The 21,403-nt window shown below is 42.5% G+C and overlaps 1 protein-coding gene across 2 annotated transcripts in view; it reads left to right on the top strand.

The window, feature by feature from the left end:
• Nucleotides 1-18,613, top strand: part of RAB3B (RAB3B, member RAS oncogene family) — a 156,664-nt gene extending 138,051 nt beyond the window's left edge. For both annotated transcript variants that reach the window (XM_075935966.1, XM_075935967.1), the window contains 2 exons: nt 10,668-10,792; nt 17,699-18,613. In XM_075935966.1, coding sequence (XP_075792081.1) covers nt 10,668-10,792; nt 17,699-17,886 — 313 coding nt within the window. In that variant the 3' untranslated portion in view covers nt 17,887-18,613. The remainder of the gene's footprint in view (nt 1-10,667; nt 10,793-17,698) is intronic.
• The last annotated feature ends 2,790 nt before the right edge of the window (nt 18,614-21,403 follow it).

Below are 21,403 nucleotides of genomic sequence, written 5' to 3'. Positions count from 1 at the left end.
AGTCAAATTCATCCTTCAATTACTCCATGTTATTACCCCATAAGTCACAGGAGATTGTAGCAATTGACCCCAGGCATCTATTTTGTCCTCCAAGTGCCATGTTATTCTGTCTGCTTTGTGATGTGTTGTGTCCAAACACAGTAAATACACTATTGTGTAAATAAAACATTCTGTCATAAATGCAGTGTGATGTGGTAGGCTGCTGACACTTTAACCTTTGGGAATAAATCCAAAGCATTCAAGAACACTTTACCACTCTCATACTTTAAATCTAGTGGGAAACCCTTCAAACTTCTTTGAAAACAAAGCATTTTCAAGTCTCAGAGAGAGAGCCATGTTAGTCTGTATCTGCAAAAACAACAACGAGTTCTGTGGCACCTTAAAGACTAACAGATTCATTTGGGCATAAGCTTTCATGGGTCAAAACCACTTCATTAGATTGGGCATAAGTTTTCGTGGGTAAAAAAAAACTTAGATGCATATGATGAAGTGGTTTTGACCCATGAAAGTTTATGCCCAAATAAGTCTGTTAGGGTATGTCTACACTACAGTGTTATTTCTAAATAATTATTTTGAAATAGCTTATTTCGAAATAATGCATCTACACACACAATGCATTTCAAAATAGCATTTTGCTATTTTGAAATAGCGTGTCTCATAGACTCATAGACTTTAAGGTCAGAAGGGACCATTATGATCATCTAGTCTGACCCCCTGCACAGTGCAGGCCACAGAATCTCACCCACCCCTCCCAGAATAATCCTCTCACTTATATCTCAGATATTGAAGCCTTCAAATACTTTGAAGACCCCAAGATGCAGAGAATCCTCCAGCTGTGATCTGTACCCCATGCTACAGAGGAAGGCAAAAAACCTCCAGGGCCTCTGCCAATCTACCCTGGAGGAAAATTCCTTCCCGACCCCACTGAGTGGACTCTGAATCACATGTAAGGCTGGCCGGAACCAGTTCTGGCAGGGCACCAGGTCAGGACTTACTGTGTGGGGCTGCTGTCTGAGGCTATCTGAGGTCTGTGCTTAAAGGGACACCCTCCCAGCCCCGGGAAAGCCAGTTCTCAGGTTTCCCTGCTTGCTTGTCTACCTCGATGAGGGACAGCAAAGCATTTTGTCTCTGTGTGCTCTGGTTGCCCTCACTCGGGACACCACAGCACTCTGCAACATGGAGCTAGAGCTGCTCCTGGGCACTCTGGTGCTTCTCTGGGACACATTGCTGCCAGCCTGGCTGCGCTTTCTGCAGGCTGCCATCCAGGAGGTCCATCGGGGGGCTGTCAGTATCCAGGAGGCCCTGCAGGAGAGCTTCCACCCTGAGGAGCATTAAGAGCCTCCCTAGTCTGCCCCGCTGGAGGCTTGTGCCTCATTCCTCCGTAACCCCCCTTCCTGATGTCAAATAAAATACACGTATTTTCATGAACACAAACTCTTTATTTAACAAAACTGGGGGGGGGGGAATGAAACTCTGGTGAGACTGGGGAAAGGAGGCAGGAGAGGGGAGAAGAGAGGGTGAGAGAGGGGAGCTGGAAAGGGGAAGCAAGGGAAAGAAGGGGGAGGGGAAACTTAGGGCTCAGTTCTGGGGGGTCTCACAAACCTGCTCGTTGGTTTGCATGTGGTCTTTGGTGGCCAGGCTGGCAGCTATTCTACCATAGACGGCCACGTTCCTCCATGTAGTGCGGAGATCACGGACATTGGGGGCATCCCACCCAAACCTGAATAAGGTCCATGATCTCCATCCTGGACCAGGAAAGCTCCCGCCTTCTCCGCCATTTTCTGTGGTTATCTGCAAGTATAAAGTGGATAGCTATGGATTTGCAGAGCTCTTCTAATAACTCCACACCTCACTCTGCACCCGTGATGTAGGGTTGTGTCAAACTCCTGATCTCCAACCACCCCCACTACTCCCAAGATCCCCTGCCCCTCATCCCTCTCTGCCCTCCCCACACCACCTTCCCCACTCTGGGGAGGGAGGCTAGAATCCTGAGCTCTCATATACAGCACTACTTTTCAGTAGGAGCTTTGGACACCCTACATAGCTGCAGTGACTCTTACACACACAGACCTGGCCAGAACAGATAGCAGTGACAACTACGGCCCTCACAGTGCCTGCTAATTTAAAGTACAGCGTCTCTTTCAAAATGGCCCTTGGCTCACTGTGCAGGAGCACATAGTTGTGCTCCTTTCTGGGAGCTGTAGTTTACCTCCTCCACCTGAGCAAGCTGGGGATTACAACTCCCAGAATGCCCCAGCAGACAGTTGCCTCCCCATTGATTCAGAGAGGTGAGCTGGAGCCTGAGAGCTGGGTGACAGCCATTCTGTTCATGTGAGTGTGTGTTGCAGGCCCCTGCGTGAATACAAAATGTGTATCTGCGTATGAGCCACAAGCTGCAAAAATGGACACCTGTGGATGTGTAGGGCTCTGGACAAGGGATTTTTTTTATATTCAGGGTATTCCATGCCAAAAACAAAATGTGAAAGACTTTCAAAATGAGCTGTTCTGATGCATGTTTATGGTCTTTGCATGGTAAAGTGTGTGTGTATAAGTGTGTGCGTGCGCGCGTGTCGGCATGCATGCAAATCAAAGATTAGCATCGGTGTGCTAAGAAAAATAGAAAACCATCACATAATAAGAAACAATGCAGCATGCCAGGGAGCTGGATTTAGATATCTTATCAGTCCTCTAGAGCCTATGTGCCAATTTCTGAAGTCCTTTCTCAGCTCTCATCTACACTCTACCTTGTACCAGTACTAGTAAAGGTGTATTTTCTAATCAATTTAATTGTTTGACTGGTGCAGTTTAGTGTAAACCTGTTCAAAATGGATTAAGTTAAACTGAAATGTGTCTACACATGTAACTCTTCTATCAGGTTGTTAGTGGCATCAAAAAAGGCTGGCTTCAATATATTTAGGAGTCCCTTATGACAAATAAACCGTCTTGAGATCCCACCCAGAAACATGAGAAAATTAAACAAACCCTTTCTGGGTGTAGCGTTGCCAGATATTTTCACAAAAAATCCCGAACATAGCGGGGAGCAAAGTTTAAAAAAAAAAAGAAAAAAAAAAGTCACTGCGCTTTTAAATTCCTGCACCCCTCTCCCCCCGCCCCCGCCCCACCAGACGCAGCAGAGGAAAAGTGTCCCCGCCGGCCTTCCATCTGAGAAAAACAGAAAATACCATACATTTTACATGTCCAGTATTTTCTGGAGTTTTTTACTGGACAGGGGCCACAGATACTGGATTGTCCAGGTGAAAACCGGACACCTGGCAACCCTATCTGGGTGCCTTTAAGAGGTAGAACTTCTGCCACTTGCAAACAATCCGGGACTGGTATAGAGTAATGAAAGCTTCATTAGAAGAAAGGGAGCACAGGTCTATATTTGGGAAACCATAGCAACATAACAGACATGCAAATATTGTAAAATATCAGCTTCCTTCCAGTAACAGAGTCAGAAGTCCACCTAATTCCCCTCCAGTCTCCTTATGAATACGTCCCAAGGTGCTGGGTAGGCAAGACTTTATTGGAGTCCATTCCTTTCTGCTTCTGTCCTCTGTGTTGTCCTCTTTGCCTCCCCACTCCTCCTCCTGTCCATAGGTCTGTATAACTATGGTGGCTGTACACTGATGTAAGTTAGGTTGACTTAATTTGCAGTGTGGATATGCTGTCCCCTCCCTCTGCTTACACTTGAACACATCAAACTTTAGCAAGAGATCATCAAGCATAAAGACATCTGCCTTGGAGTGCCAAACAGAAGGAATGGGGCTTCTGCTATTTCTCATGGGTTTTGGTGACCAAGGCTGGCAGCTGTAAGCCTAGTTGGAATCAATTCCCAACAGATTTTAAGGGATCATAATGCAACTTGCAGCCTTTTTTGTGTGTGCTTTGTCTTGTATTTCATTTTTTTCTTGCTGGGCTGGTATCTCCAGTTGATGTCATTCAGTGGTTTGACGATGATAGGGTAATTCTTCATGCATCTGTGTTAGTATCCACTAAAATCTTAGAAAAGTCTTGAACTCTATAATTTCATGGACAGAGCCATGTAGTAGGAGCCTGAATTTTATCAAGGTCTTTACTTGCACCTTCTTGCAGTTATGTCCCACATACTTGACTAATGTTCTGGAGAATTGGCATTTATGAGTTGATAGCTTCAGTTCATAGGCTTCTCGCTGGTCTGGCATTTTCTGTCCGGTCCTCCAGAATTCTCCCAATGGGGTCATTCAAGTACAGTAGACGATAGCAAAATCCCACAATTTTCTCCATGAAATGCTGAAATACTATAAGTGCTCCAGAGGGTCGTTGGGGCACATGCTCAAAGTGACAGAAGCCCATGGAGCAGATAATAGTTGTCTTGTCTTTAACATCTTGTCCCAATGAGATCTGATAATCATTATGAAGGTTCTGCATTGGAAAACCACTCACTCCCTTGCCAGCAGCATAAAGCATCTTGTACAGAAGGCGTGATATACTGATCAATCTTAGTGCATCTATTTAAGTTCCTGTATTCTAGCCACATTCTTATTTTACTGTTTTTCTGCCTGGCCACTGCTTTGGGGAAGACATACAGAATGTATGATTCCACAATAATTCTATTTGCTAGCAGTTCCTGGAGATATATTCTCCATCTTGGATATAGCATTTTTCTGAGAATGCTTCTGAAAAGTTGTGGATCTTATAATAAAAAATTATATGGTTTGAGAATATTGCCTTTCTTAGTACTATTAGCCAGATGCAAGAACAAAGCACTTGGTAAACTCCAGTAAGTCTCCCCTAAGGCACTGCATTCATATATCTGTCCTTTTTGCTAGACCCTCAGGCTGGCCATCCTTTTAACTATTAATCATCTATGAAAAATATGTTGCCGGTAGGAATCAGCTGAACAAACACAGAATACAAGGAAAAAAAGACTTAAAACAGCCTGCAACATATTAAGAGAGGAAAAGATCGTGTTAGTAAAGAGTAAACACAAACCACAGGTGTTAATTTCACCATACAGGCTAGGAAATGTGCTAGCTTCAAAATACATAATTCTGCTTAATTTTTGCATTTTAAAAAATCAGCCTGTACTCAAGAAGGCCTTTGTTTAGACTAATTTAATTATCTAAAATAAAATGTGCTGTTTATTTATTTAAGGCAATTTTCACAATAAAATGAACCTCTGCTTCACAGATACTCATGGAATAATGTAATTGACATTTCAGAGGGAGAAGCGAGTGGGCTGCTCACAACTAATTAAAATGATCAAGACTGACTCAGTATTGGTGGTTCTTTGTGAATCAGAAGCTGAATGAATCAAGCCCCGTGTTGTTAAAGGGAGAACAATTTAAGTAAATTAAACAAATAATAATTTGGGTAGAATCCTGGCTCCCTTTTGGCTAACCTGACAATGCTGGAAAATGGGGTTGGGTGAAACTTTGCTGAAATGGTTGGATGTACCCGACCCTCTTCACTGGTGTAAATGTAAGAAGTAATTCAGCTCCTTCATGGAATAGACAGCTGAAACTGCAGGAGCCATCACCTAAAATAGGCCACTGACCAGGCTGGTTAAGAATCAGAGCTGTGGGAGAGAGGGGATTCAGTGGAGTCTGAATGAAAACACAGGGGGGCTCAGTATTTTTGTGGCAGGTATGTGTGTGTGTGTGTGTGTGTGTGTGTGCATTTAAAGATATGTCTACTCTGCAGATAAACTCTGTGTTCTTAATTCAGGTTAGGTACCCTAGTGCTAGCTAACTGAGACTACGTCTACATTACAGAGTTTTTTCCTCCAGTGAGGTTTTGCACACACAAATCGAAAGAACTGAGGGGTTTTTCCGGCGTAGGTATTCCTCATTCTGTGAGGAAGAACGCCTTTTTGCGAAAGAGCTCTTTTGCAAAAAGTGTGTGTGGATGGGGAAGAGGAGTTTTTTGCGCAAAAAGAGGAAAGAGGAAAAAGCACAGGTACTCTGGTGGCCATTCTGTGCATAGCAATCAGAGCTTACTTTCAAGAGCGACCATGCAGTTTGAGAGCTTCAGGGGTTAGCCGAGTTAGTCTGTTACAGAAAAAAACAACAAATGGTCTGGTAGGACTTTATAAACTAACAAAACACGTAGATGGTATCATGAGCTTTCGTGGGCACAGCCCACTTCTTCAGATGACCGGAATTATGAGTAGGGGATATGAAAGCAGTTTAGATGCTCTCTTTTGCAAAAGCACATCACTTTTTCGATGCGCTTTTGCAGTGTGGACGCGCTCTTGCGCAAGACGTTTTGGCAGAATATCTCTTCCGATAAAAGCTTCTTGCACAAGAAGACTGCAGTCTAGACATAGCCTCAGAGTAACAATAGTGAAGACACAGCACAACTGCTGAGCTACAGTTCATCTTCAAGTTTGACACAATCAGCTCAGGATTAAACAAAGACTGTGAATGGCTAGCTCACTACAAAAGCAGCTTCTCCTCTCTTGGTATTCACACCTCCAGATCAGCTACTAGAAGTGGGCCTCATCCTCCCTGATTGGATCCACCTCGTCATCTCTAGCCTGATTCTCGCCTGCATATTTTACCTGCCTCTGGAAATTTCCACTACATGCATCTGATGAAGTGGGTCTTTGCCCACGAAAGCTTATGCTCCAACACTTCGGTTAGTCTATAAGGTGCCACAGGACTCCTCACCGCTTTTGCAGATTCAGACTAACACAGCTACCTCTCTGATACTTAACCCAGGTTGAGAGCCAAATTGCCATGCCATCTTTGCAAGGTTATCCTTAGTTAACTAACTGCAAGTTACCTAACCTGATTTAAGAAAGCAGTGTCGATGTACCCAAAGAGAAGCAAGAGAAACACTACAATGTACATGGAAGGTTGTGAGGAAACCACAGAGACAATCAGAGAAGCACTTGTAGCGTAACCCTGAAAACAAGCTACAGCTTTTTGGTAGAGTGCTGGCTAACAAGAGGCTTGAAACTGTGAGCAAAGAAAATATTTCCTGCTAATTGATTCTCCTTTGTTCAGGAACAAAAGCTTTTGTGTACATTTTTTGTAAATAAACAGGATGCATCAAAGAAACACCTGACTTTGCCTTAGTTTCTCCTCCTAATGGAAACAATTGCCAAGGTCTTGAATATTGGCTAATGACTCATGTCAAAAGCAGTAAAATTATTTTGTTTAGTCTGTATCCTGTTCTGTATCCTGTGGGAGCTGCTGGATGCTCAGTTCTCTTGAAAATCACAATTCTTCAGGTGAATATAACCTTAAAAATAAAACTTAAGGACTCCCTTCTCTTAATTTTTTTTATTGTAATGGTTATTTATCTGTGCCTACCCCAACCGGATTGCCAAGTTTCTCTGCAGCTCAGTGTGTGGAGGGTTTGCAAAGAGTTAAATCCATTGATTTGGGGAGTTAAGATAAAGACTCAACATAATTTTGCCCTCCCCTAGATTTGGGATTTGGGACAATACACATGTTGTCTAAGGCTAAGATTTGATCCATAAAATTTGACTGCCATTAAACATCATCTTCCAACCTGAAACTCTTAGGTTATGTCTACACTGGCATTTTTGTCACTAAAACTTTTGTCACTCAGGGGTATGAAAAAACAGCACTTCGTGGCTCCAGGTGATGAAGCTACCACTCCTCAATGTAGGTGGTTTTATGTTGTTGCTGGAAGAACTCTCTCCTGGTAATAAGGAGTGGCTACACAGTGCCCCTTACTATGGTGCAGTTGCTGCAGCACAGCTGCGCCATTGTAAGTGCAGCTATAGACTTAGTCTTGTTCCCACTACTCAGACTTGTTCCCACTACTCAGAATGTCGACTAAGTAATTCAACTCCAGCTACATGAAAAACTTAGCTAGAGTCGACATACCTTAGGTTGAGTTACCATAGGGACTGCACCGAGGAGAGTCGATGGAAGAAACTCTGCTGACAACTTTACTCTTCTTGTTGGAAGTACAGTTCAGGAGTCAACTGCTGAGCAATCTGTGGTCAATGTGGCAGGACTTCACTTGATCTGCTAAATTGACCACTGGTGGATCAAGCTCAGAGCATCAATCCCCACTGTAATGTAGATGTAGCCTTAGTTAGCTTATAGCTAAGATTGTGCACGTGCATTTTCCATCAATGCACTCAGGCTATGTCTAGATTGCCGCTTTTTATCAGAAAAAGGTACGCAAATTGCAGAGTGCAATTTGCGTACCTTTTTCTGATAGTTTTGTCAGAAGAGGCTTTTCTGAAATTTGGTCTGCCTACACTGGGCCAAATTTTGGAAAAAACTTCCTCTTTCGGAAGAGCCCTTCTTCCTCGTGGCACAAGGAAAACAGGGCTTCCGAAAGAGCGCATCTGCTCTCCCACAAAAAATGTTGGAAGAGCAGGCAGATGTGGCAGAGTTTTTCCAGGATTCCTCTGGTATCCCGGAAAAACTCTGTAGTCTAAACATAGCCTCACTGAAAACCATGGAAATTCAGTAGTTAAGTTCATATTAACATCTCAGCAATTTCAGCATATATGCAGTATTGTATAAGCGTCATCAAACCTAACATTTTAGACTCCTCAGAAACTCCATTTCCATGCCACCACATACAAAGCCATATGGTGCTTTAGACATTTTAAATTTGGATATTCAGTCTACATTTATCCTATTCCTATAGTTGATCCCCCATGAATCACACTAAACAATTCCTCAATCCTTGTAGTTAACAGTATTCAGATACTTGCAGACTGTTGTTGTGTCTGCTCATTGCTTTGTTAGACATTCCTTAGCCAAACTATATATGTGAGCTCATCTTTCACTAAACTGTGTTTTGCCCTAATTTGATACTTTTTTTTATCTTTACTTTTTGTAGAGGTTTCTAGCCAGCATTTAACATAAGAATGTAAGAATGACCATACTGGATCAGACAAATGGTCCATCTAGTTCAATATCTTGTCTTCTGACAGTGGCCAATGCTAGGTGCCCCAAAAAAATTAACAGAACAGGTAATCATCAACTGATCCATCCTCTGTCACCCATTCCCAGCTTCTGACAAACAGAAGCTAGGGACACCATTCTTGCTCATCCTGGCTAATAGCCATTGATGGACCTGTCCTCTACGAATTTATCTAGCTCTTTTCTGAACTCTGTTAAAGTCCTAGCTTTCACGACAACCTCTGGCAAAGAATTCCACAGGTTGACGAAGCATTCCTTGCATTTGTTTTAAACCTACAACCTATTAATTTCATTCGGTGACTCATAGTTCTTGTGTTTTCTGGGAGCAATAAATAAATTTCCTTATCTACTTTCTCCACATCCGTCATGGTTTTATACACTTCTGTCATACCCTTAGTACACTCTTTTCAAAGATGAAAAGTCCCATTCTTATTAATCTCTCCTCATAGGGCGCCTGTTCCATGCCCCTAATAATTTTTGTTGCCCTTTTCTGAACTTTTTCCAGTGCCATGATATCTTTTTTGAGATGAGGCAAACACATCTGCATGCAGTATTCAAGATGTGGGTATACCATGGATTTATATAAAGGCTATATGATATTCTCTTATTTTCTATCCCTTTTTAAATAATTCCTAACATTCTGTTGTCTGTTTTAATTACTGCTGCACATTGAGTGTATGATGTCAGAGAACTATTCACAACGACTCCAAGCTCTCTCTCTTGAGTGGTAACAGCTAATTTAGTTGTCATCATTTTATATGTATAGTTGGAATTATATTTTCCAATCTGCATTACCTTACATTTATCAACATTAAAATTCATCTACCATTTTGTTGCACAGTCATCTAGCTTTATGAGATCCTTTTGAAGCTTTTCACTGTCTACTTTGGACTTAACTATCTTAAGCAGTTTAGTATGATCTGCAAATTTTGCCACCTCACTGTTTACCCCTTTCTCCAGATCATTTATGAATATGTTGAATAGGATCAGTCCCAGTACAGACCCCTGTGGGACACCACTAGATACCTCCCTCCATTCTGAAAACTGACCATTTTTCCTGCCTTTTGTTTCTTGTTTTTTAATCAGTTATCAATCCATGAGAGGATCTTCCCTTTTATTCAGTGACTGCTTACTTGACTTAAGAGCCTTTGGTGAAGGATCTTGTCAAAGGCTTTCTGGAAATCTAAGTACAATATATCCACTGGATGTCCTTGTCCACATGCTTGTTGACCCCCTCAAGGAATTCTAGTAGACTGACGAGACATGATTTCCTTTACAGAAACCATGTTGACTTTTCCCCAGCAAATGATGTCCAGATGACAGCTTTCCTGCTATAGTTAAGATGATTCAGTTTTTCAAGTATGAATTCATGAGAAATAGTTTCAAATACTTTACTAAAATCTAAATATTACATCCATTGCATTTTCCTTTCCAACAACATGCATAAAAATAAAATAACAGCAATGGCAAATTAAGCATAGTTTATTTGTGCAGAGGCACTGAATTTGTGATACAGTTCTGGGTTGTTTTTCATCATATATTGTACCAGATATTGTGATCCCTTGAATCTACCATAATTAATATACTTTAAAATGTTGCATTGCTGCCTCATATATGGTTGGTAATTTACCTTTTAATCTACAGCTGATCTACAATTGGAATTGGGTTTAATGTTATAAGTATTTATTTTCATTATAAATGAACTTATAACACTCTTTTGGCACTACTGACAATACAGAATCTATTTTCTCTGTTCTTCTATAGGGCCACTCAGATCAAGACCTATTCCTGGGATAATGCACAAGTCATCCTGGTTGGAAACAAATGTGACATGGAAGATGAAAGAATCATTTCTTTGGAAAAGGGTAAACATTTGGCTGATCAGTTAGGTACATGTTAAAGCTTTTCCTTTATAATGTGTTCCTTTTAACTTGCATATGAAAAAAATCTTCTAACTGTAATAATATCAGTGCTGCAAAGATGATGCTGGCCTATTTTAATATTATATGCTGAGTTCTATAGTGTCATTTTCAGGATTTAGTTGCTTTTACATCAGATTTCTTTTTGCAATTTATCAGAGATTATAAATTGTTCTTTAAAGTGGAGTAAAAATATCCAACAATTACTGTGACCCAAGTAACCCTTAATGCCAGCTAGTAAGCAGTTTATAGGAGTGTCCTGGTTCTGGTATATACCTTCATGTTCACCAAAGAAGGTCATGTGAGGTCTTAAAGCCACGGTCACACTTTATTATCATAGTGAATTGTATGTACGGATACTATATAAAGAGTTATGTGTTTACCCTGCATAATGAAAATACGTTTTAAAGTCTGTATTCAGGGAGGGCTGATAAACAGAGTTTTTGTTGGACAAGAAATGTACAGGCAGTCCCCGGGTTACGTACAAGATAGGGACTGTAGGTTTGTTCTTAAGTTGAATTTGTATGTAAGTCGGAACTGGTACATATTGTAGGGGAAACTCTAGCCAAACATTTCTCCAGAGCTCAGTTTTATTCTCCCACACCTCACTTCCCTCAGTCCTTTATTCTCAAGCTGAGGTGTCTGCTGAGAAAAGCCGCTCCGTGTCTTCCTGGTCTGCTGGGGGAGGGGGGGGGAGCGCTAGCTTTGCGTCTCCCTGGTCTGCTGGGGGGAAGCAGCTAGTGCGGGGTTGCCTCACCCCGTTTGTAAGTAGGGATCCGATGTAAGTCAGATCCATGTAACCCGGGGACTGCCTGTATATTCACCTGTTGAGAGATGTAAATTAAGCATAACAAGCTAACACAATGGATGTCCCTTTACATACAAAGTCAACAGAGGGATGTGAAATCAACAAGGAAGAACACGCAGGAAAATGCACTAATATGTTGAGCATTAATTGGTCCTGTAGACCCTGCTGGTGCTCAAAAAAAGTTGCCTAGTGCACTTTGTTGTATGAAACAGCCCTGTATTAAAGCACACTAGGGAATATTACAAATAGATTACTCATTACAGTGTATACTAATGTAATGAGTAATATATTTACTATATTTTACACATTACAGTTTAAAATAAAGGAGAACCCTGAAATCTCATTTGGATATCCACATAAAACTCAAAAATTGCTAAAAAATAAACACTGAAAAACAGAAGGCCTATTAAGTACAGTGCTAATGAAATAAACATGTTTAGTTTGCAAAAGATGTAAATAGTCCTTTTCTCACATGAAAGCATTCAGCTTGGCCTGAAAACAAACATTTTGCGAAACAGATACCTGTCTTACATTCACAACTGCATATTTTACAGAATTTGCATGTGTGCTTGCATATTTTTCAAGAGTAATTTAGCTTCCAGTGATTGAAAATGTGGATCATAATGCCTAACTGTATTATAACCAAACGTCAAGTTCTGTTTGAGCCACTATCCCATCTTCTATTATTTTTTCTAAGAAGTTCTTCACCAAAAAAAAGTCCATTCCCTCTCACACACAATATGTACGTTGTCTCCATACCAACTGATTACATCAATACAAAACTACTTTAATGAACAATCTGCACTTGCATTTCTTGACCTATTCCTGACCTTGTCAAATGCACCAAGAAGAAATATATCCCCACTGGTAGAAGAAAGCAAAAGCTAATTATACTTCTGGATGCTCCTGTCAATTCTACTTTGCTCAAACCTCATAATGTATGAAATATTGTCTATTTTAAAACAGTTCAGGTTTTATCAGGCAGCTTTTCTAAGTGCTGATGGTGGCATTACGTACAGTGTTATCTGAAATTATTTTGTGAGGGGAAAATTGTTTGATTAATTGGTTATTGCTTGCTTAAACTATTTGTTTTCATATTAATGGCTTCATGTAAAGGTTGTGCCTATGCGTGTTTCTCTAATCCTTTATAGAATAAAATAATCTGAGATAATGTATGTCATGGACGGGGAACCTTTTTGGGTCAAGGCTGCTAACCCACAGAAAAATCAGTCGGGGGCCACACACAAGTGAAAAGCAACCCCCTCCCCCACCAAACCCTCACTGACATAGTCCCCAACTGAGGAGGAGAAAGACACTCACCACATTCTTCTCACACAGCAGAGCCTTGGGGGGCCCAGGCATGTAGATTTTGTTTGCTCTGGTCCCATGGAGCACCATCACAGGCTTTCCAATGCTGGGGGGGGGAGCCCCCAGCCTTGGGGGCCAGATCCAGCACAGCTTCACAGGTGACTAATCAGCCCTGCCCAGTCAGTCAACTCCCTGCATGGAGCCCTGACCCTCTGACTGGACAGGGCTGATTAATCACCGGTGAAGCTGTGCTGCCCTGCAGCTGAGAGCGAACACTGGTGAGGAGTCTGCATTGATTATCTTAGGCCTGGTCTAAACTAGGAGTTTAGGTCAAACTTAACCATATGAGGTTGAATTTCTAAATAAAGAACCCACACCATCAAACCTATTCCAACAGCTTTAAGGGACGTCTGTTTCGGAACTCCTTTTTTTCACATGGAGTAACACTAAAATCGCTCTTGCACGGTCAACTTTACAGTAGTGCAGACACAGCTCTGTGGAAGTCGAAGTTCTTGGTCTCTGGGAGGTGTTTAAAATTTCATTTCCTGTATGGCCAGCATGGTGAGCAGACCTCAGAGCAGGCAGCACACCTGAGCAACCAACCTGACCATAAGTTCCCAGGGTCACAGACATGAAACATGCAGAAGATCTTGGATTTTATTGCTGTGTGGGAAGAGGAATCTGTTCTTGCAGAACTAAGAACCAGCAAAAGGAATGCAGCGATCTATGCCAAGATTGCAAAGGGCATGGAAGAGAAAGGATTCACCAGGGACACACAGCAGTGCCAAGTGGAAATAAAGGAGCTGAGACTATTGGACCAGAAGACAAAGGAGGCAAATGAATGGTCTGGATCATCGCCACAAACATGCCACTTCTATGAGCAGCTACATGTGAGCCTAGGAGAGGACCCAACCAGCTTCTCTAGCCAGCCTGTGGATTCCTCCCAAGACACGCCTCTGGTACCTCATGCAGCAGCTCCCTGTTACCAGAGGAATGTCTCTGCTGACCCCTGGCTCCATATGGGCTGCCGCTTTGAAACGCCACAGGGAACACTGGGTCAGTGGGAGGCTGCTTGAGTCCCTGCTGGCTCCATGCTCCCCTCAGCGCTTTCGCCTTTGAAGTGTAGCAACAGGGCTAGGGCTGTTGGTATGCTTCAAAGGCAGAAGCGCACTTAATGACTAATTGAAGAGTTGGTGCAAATTGCATCAACTATTCAATTAGCCAAATAATTGAAATTTTACATCCCTAGTCTTCACTGAATCACACAGAGTGACAGGGAGCAGATGCGGACTGAGCTCTTCACTATTTCCTCCTTGTTTTATAGAGTCAGTTCCCTGGGTAGCAGCAGGCCTTTGATTGTTTTGGCTATTTGGATCACAACTGACCCTGCTATAGATTTCACCAATTTGAATTGATTCCCATTTGACGGGTAGCTGTCTCGCACTGCAAGATTCTACAGGGCAATTGCCATTCACTTCTTCACTGTCAGAGTAGGTCTTATTCTGGTATTCTTGTGCCTCCAAGTAGGGGAAAGCAATTTGCAAATGCCCATGAAAGTGACCTTATGCATGTGAAAGTTTTGCGGACAATGCTGATCATTTCATCTCTGCATCACTATGTAGTCCCACCAGTCTGTGTATGTCTCATGGCACCAGAACCGGCATTCGACTGTGTCCAGAGGATCAAGTGCCAGCAGCATTTGCCAGTCGCTCAATTCAAGTGCTTTGCAAGACTATGTTCTTGGCCTCCTGAGATTCTTCCTTGTTCTGGCAGACACTGGATACGCTCTAGCATAAGGCTCACTATGATTAATATGATTGCCATAATGGTTTGATACTCAACAGGATCCCCGATGGATTTCATGCTTATGCTGCTAGGGCATCTGCATAGATAGTCGGGGGAAAAGGGCATGAAAAGATTGCCACTGCTTACAAACAGGAGGTGGGGGAGGACGCTGTTGACATATACCCAGAACCACCCACTGCACAGTTTTGGTCCCAGCATGCACTGGGACCAAAACTCAGAATGCAAAAGGATGCAGGAACTGTGGGATAGTTACCCACAATGCATCACACTCAAGCTGATGGTAGCCACCCTACTGGGAATGCACTACTTCAAACTTTGTTGAGTTCCTGTGCACAGTGGGAACATGCACCTTCAACTTTTCAAAATCAGGTGCTAAAAAACGGAACTCAATAAATGTGACCTTTCCTTTCATTGTGGACAAGGCTTAATCAAGTTATCCCACAATCTGAGTCTCATCTTATATCCTTAGCACTACCTATGATTTCAATCATGAATGGGAATTTTGTAGGAGCAGGCCTTTAATATTTTAGGACAATAATTATTGATTCTACAATATGAATATATTAAGATTATGAACTTTGGTGCATCAGGACATGCCTGAATTTAGGCGAAAATTCCCTTGTTGGGTGAGTTATGCCATAAGTCAGCGATTCCCAACCACTGGTGTGCGGACCAGAGGCAGGCTGAGACACCTGTCTGTCTGGCAATGGCCCATTTCCAGACCATGCCCCCAGCTTGTATTTAGCCTGCCCTGAGAGTTCCCAGGGAATTCCCTTCCTGCCCACTTCCCCACGCAGCAGCAGGGTGAGTGGCAAGGTGCAGATGGGTGTGCTGTGGCTGGAGCCAGGACTGCAGTGAGGTTGTCCCTACTAGCGCTATGCGACCCCGCTGGCGGGACTGCGTGAGAGCAGCTTAAGCCCAACCAGCGGGATTAAGCTCTCTGTGGAAAGTGGCTGCCCCACCCAGCAGGGACAAGCGCCATGTGATGGATGGCTGCCCCTGCAATCCCGTTCTCCTCCCTCCCATTTTAAAAATACTGAAACATGCATAAATTCATGCATAAGTTAAATTGAAGCAAATGTGCTGTTTTAAGCTGCTTAATATGAATCCCCATGAACAACTTTTACCCAAACTTGATTACTTAGAAATCATTAACTCTTCATCACCCAGTCAAAGAGAAGCTAAGATTTACCAAACAAAGCACCGTTATCTTGCTTTATCTTCACATGCAGCTCTTAGGTGTGAATTGTTTAGTATTCCAGCTGGAGGAATATTTCTATTCTAGTAGAAATGTTTGGCTCTCTATTCTTATAAAAATACTTCTCCAAAAACTAGTGAAAACCAGAACTATTTTGCATGTATCATGTGCATACAGATGCAATGTAAAATAATATGTGACCTCTTAAAATTATCATACTGAATATGCAAATGAATTAATTTCCCTAATGAACATGCAAATATTCAGTGCCGATCCACCAACAGTTTTTGAATGTGTTTGCCAGTTCCTGGTATGAAAAAGGTTGGGAACCGCTGCCATAAGTGATTCCTTGAACTTTCCTCTGTATACATCCAGTCCTAACTACAGTCAAAAACTGCATACTGGTCCACATGTAATGGGGTCTGGTCCATTACAGCAGTGCCTTACTTAGTAATAAGCAGAAATTCAATTAATATTTTCCTTCAACATCTGTGAAAATATTTGAATAACTCTGGATGAAATATATCAACTGCAGACTCCTGAGCTAACTTCAGACTCAACTCTTGTGAGTATAATATGTGTATGCAAATTCCCCCATCACAGAAGCACCCAAGTGCTATGAGGATTCTAGGCTTCAGGACAGTCCATGAAAATGGCTTAAAATTACCTTTGTCTTTCTGCTCTGTGCCTTTCAGGAATCCACTCTGCAATGTCTGTATGTCAAACAAGTTGAGGTATCCTTGACAGCAGAGATTTATTTATCTCAAATCTCTTGGTTTTTGTTGATTATATAATTTTCACTAAGAACCAATTTTAAAAGTTGACCTCTTCAAATTGTCTAATGAATCAAGCTGCATAGTTACAGCAAATAGCTTAGTGTCAGTATTAGCACTGTTAAAATTGAGGAACCTTTTAAAATTTATTCTGAAGTGATAAAAGCGTTTAGAAACATATTTGTTATTTTACAGATTGAAAAAATGAGACTGGGAATGACAGAATGATGGCAAACTAGTCAGTAAATGGGCTTTTCTTTCCCGGGGTTTAGTAATGGGACATGAAGTGTTACAAGCAGCTCCTGACACAAATCACCATGGATTGTAATTTATTGCAATGTAGATTATTTATGTAGTAGTTTGACTTCTGGTTGTAGACAATATAAGAGCAGCAAGAACCAATGTAACCTAATTCTTGTAAATAATTGTTAGTCTCTTAGACTTCTGGGAATGGGAAGAAAAAGAATGGTAGGGACTGCATTGACTTTCTGCTCTTGTCTGAGGCATTATGCAGAAATCTCATGCAAGAATTCAAATTTGTAATTAAGAAGGAATATGCTCCTTGATTTGATCTGAGTGGGCAGAAAGGTTGGTCTGGGGGGTGTTATGGCTGACTGCTTCATGGGTGCAGGATGCCAGTGGCACTCTAGGGAGGAAAAAAGCAACCTGTAATCATCAGTAACTTTACATAAATCCAACCTTGCTGCTCTCTGATCAGCAGGGAGCAGTGCTGTAGGGATCTGCTTATCAGCACTGCTTAGAAAGCTCTTTGCCATGGCAGTGTTAAAGGTTAGCTTCTCCCCTTAGACTTCCTGAATCATGACCGCTTCAGTCTATTCAGATGTCCTATATTTCTGGTGATTCTGGGCTACCGAATGAATACAAAACAAGTTGTTGGTGTTAAACAGACCACTACACTTACTTCCAGCATGATTTCTATAATCAGACTTATTTTTTTAATGTATTTTTCCCTTCCTTCACAGGTTTTGATTATTTTGACACCAGTGCCAAAGAGAACATCAATGTGAGACAGGTCTTTGAGCGCCTAGTGGATATAATCTGTGAAAAGATGTCAGAGAATATAGAGTCTGACCCGTCCAGAGGCAGTTCTGGAAAGAACATGCGACTCACAGACAACCCACCCCTTATGCAGCAGAACTGTTCCTGCTAGTGATTTTAATCTCTGTGAAATCTTTCTCCCTGTTCCTGAACACAGTTTATCTTTTCACATGTGATGATGTATTATCATATAGTCTAAGGCTGAAGTTTCTGTTATAGTGGAAATGGACGTGATTGTTAAATGTCCTGGAAAGTTTTATGTTAAATATATTTAATGCATTTGATATTGTAAAACAAACAAAAAAACTAACTATATATTGTAAGTGCGCCTAGTGTTAATGGGTGAATTACACTGAAGTGTAAGAATTTTATATTGTAAATGTATTTTTAGATGGTTCCTACAGAGAAAGTTGTTTTGTTGTTATAGGCCCTTTTGCTGGGGGGAGAGCTCTATGTGAACATTCATCTCAACAACTGATAAATAGCACTGGACATGCAAAAAATCAGAAAGAATAGAAAGGAAAAGACTTTTTTTTTTAAAAAAAGGAAGAAAGAAACCCATAGTCCCCTCACAAAATAGGAAAGTATATCCTGCCTCTTCAGAGGTTTAGCATAAGAATCAGAGCTCAAGAAGGCAGAGGGTAAAAGTGGCTTTAACATAATTTGCACTTCCCTAATTCTGGGCTTGTGCAGGGCCAAGTGCAGTTTATTTAACACTGAATGTCAATATCTCAGACCAAATTATTAAGAGCCAAGATACGAGTGTTTGTAACCAGTTAGTCTTCTTGATGCTCTTACACTTAGGCTACGACTACACAGCTTCCCTCTTCTGCAAAAGCCTGTGCAAATGAAGCACGGATTAGCATATTGCCGTGCTTCATTTGCATAATTAATTAATCCATTTTTGCACAAGAGATTTTTGTGCAAAAACGGCTCCTAATTAATTATGCAAATGAAGTGCAGCAATATGCTAATCCATGCTTTATTTGCATAGGCTTTTGCGGAAGAGAGAAGCTGTGTAGACATAACCTAAGTGACCTACCAGAACAGCCAGTATAGCTACATTTATGTATTACTTACATTGCCATGGCACCTAGGAGCCCTAGTCATGGACCACAGCCCCGTTGTCCTTGGAGTTGTGAAGAGATAGGATAAAAAGATGGTTCCTGCCCCAAAGAGCTTACAAGCTAAGCAGTAAAATCTACTCGCAAAAAACTGTTAGGAGAGTCCTGCGTTTTTAGTCAAGATTATGATGTATTTGGGGGGCTATGGTTATTAGAGGAAAAGAATAATTATTTGTGCTATATTGTTAGAATAATTACTTTTCTTCAGCATGACAATTAAATTAATTAAGTATAGATTTATATGTATACCTCAACAGGACAAATATAGTACAGTACTTTATACCAGTGTTTCTCAACCAGTGGCACGAGTACCCTTAGGGGTACTTGAGAGAAGTCTGGAGGGTACATTAACACAACTGAAATTTGGAAAAAACGGATTTTTTTTTAAGTTTTATAGCATTTTATTATTTTTGTACTTTTTACACCCAAAAATTTCATCGCCTGCTTTTGTTTAAACAAATGTGATGCAATGGTAGAAAAAGTTTTTGTGTGCTTGAAAACTGTAGGAACTGGGGGTACTTATAATTTTTTTTTTTTTTTTTGAAAAGGGGTACTTTATAAAGAAAAAAAAAAGGTTGAGAAACACTGCTTTATACGACTCAGCCAATTCTCCTGCATGGAAGCCTGAGGAAGGATAACACATGCACCCAAAATGTTTAAATCTCACAGAGTGTCTGATAGTTCTGCCCCTCATGAGGAGGTTCTTGAACTCAAACATAAAAGAAAGAGGGGATGCCATTCTTGGAAGTCAGCAGAAAACTGTGTGAAGTCCAATTCATCTCAGAAAAGATTATCCCTTTTGCATGGCTTTCAAAGTCCCCTAGGAAAGTGGATACATTTGAAGTCATGCTTCTATTGGATCCCACTTTTATGCCTGTACAATCATTCCTTGTTCTCTGTGGGTCTGTCTACATAGTTCAGACTATGGAGGCAAATGAAGCATACCGAAGCTGCTAATGAAGCGCGGGATTTAAATATCCCGCGCTTGATTAGCATATTCATGGCCTATCGCCATTGTAAAATGCTGGTCGCCCAATTTAACTTGTCATATGTAGATGCGGTAGTCTGATCCAAAACCCTTCCCTCAAATTAACTGTTACTCCGTGGTCGCATTTGGAAAAGCAAAAAAAAAAAAAAAAAGGTCTGCCCCTTTAAGAAAATGCGTTTAGAGGCTTTTTGGCCACCTCAGGACCCAATGCCTGATGCCATCTTTAATCTTCCATCTTTAATGGCCACACCCAAGTCAGCACAAGCAGCTGGGATGAGAGGACCATTTTTGAGAGTGCAGGGGGGTCTTCGTGAGCCACACCCTGAGGGGGAAGAGACGCATGTGGCTCGTGAGCCGTGGGTTTTCTTCCCTGTCCATCTGGCCAATAGAAATTGTTGGACCTATCTCCATGAACTAAATTAGTTCTTTTTTGAATCCTGTTATATAGTCTTTGCCTTCAAAGAATACTCTGGCAAAGAGTTAAACAAGTTGACTGCATACAGGCAGTCCCCGGGTTACGAACAAGGTAGGGACTGTAGGTTTGTTCTTAAGTTGAATCTGTATGTAAGTCGGAACTGGCATCCAGATTCAGCCGCTGCTGAAACTGACCGCCAGTTCTGACTTACATACAGATTCAACTTAAGAACCCCAGGCATCCCCAAGTCAGCTGCTGCTGGAACTGATCAGCGCTGATTCCAGGAAGCCTGGGGCAGAGCTACTCTGCCTCGGGCTTCCTGTAGTCATCGCTGGTCAGTTTCAGCAGCGGCTGACTTGGGGACGCCTGGGGCAGAGCAGCTGGGGTGCTGCTGGGTTGCTCCAGTACCACCGCTCCTCGGTGCTACTGGACCAACCCAGCAGCATCCCAGCTGCTCTGCCCCAGGCGTCCTGATTCAGCCCCTGCTGAAACTGACCAGCAGCAGCTGAATCAGGACCTGGGGCAGAGCAGCTGGGGTGCTGCCCGGTTGGTCCAGTAGTGCCCAGAGCGGCGCTGCAGGACCAATCGGCAGCGCCCCAGCTGCTCTGCTCCAGGGTCCAAAACAAAAGCCTGGTCTGCTGGGGGGGGCACACTAGCCGCGCCCCCCCCAGCAGACCAGGGACACGGGGAGCAGAGCCGCAGAGGCAGCGGGGTGCCGCGCCTCTGAGGCTTTGCTCTGGCAAAGTCTCAGAGGCGTGGGACCCTCCCGCGGCTGCGGCTTCAGTCCCGGTGCCTGTGGTCTGCTGGGGTCGGTCCCCAGCAGACCACAGGCACCGGGACTGAAGCGGCAGCAGCGGCGGTTCCCTGCGCTTCTGAGGCTTTGCTCTGGCAAAGCCTCAGAAGCGCGGGAACCCGCCCGGTGCCCCTGGTCTGCTGGAGACAGTCTCCAGCAGACCAGGGGCACCAGAGCAGCTTACGAACGGGGCTTTCTTGCCCCGGAGCTCGCAGGTAGCAATCCGCTACCTCGACCTCCGGGGCGAGAAAGCCCCGTTCGTAAGTGCGGATCTGACGTAAGTCGGATCCGCGTAAGTCGGGGACTGCC

This window comes from Pelodiscus sinensis, chromosome 9 (assembly GCF_049634645.1).
Source record: "Pelodiscus sinensis isolate JC-2024 chromosome 9, ASM4963464v1, whole genome shotgun sequence".
NCBI classification, from domain to species: domain Eukaryota; kingdom Metazoa; phylum Chordata; order Testudines; family Trionychidae; genus Pelodiscus; species Pelodiscus sinensis.
The sequence above is the reverse complement of the archived record's forward strand: the minus strand, read 5'-3'. Positions and strand labels throughout refer to the sequence as shown.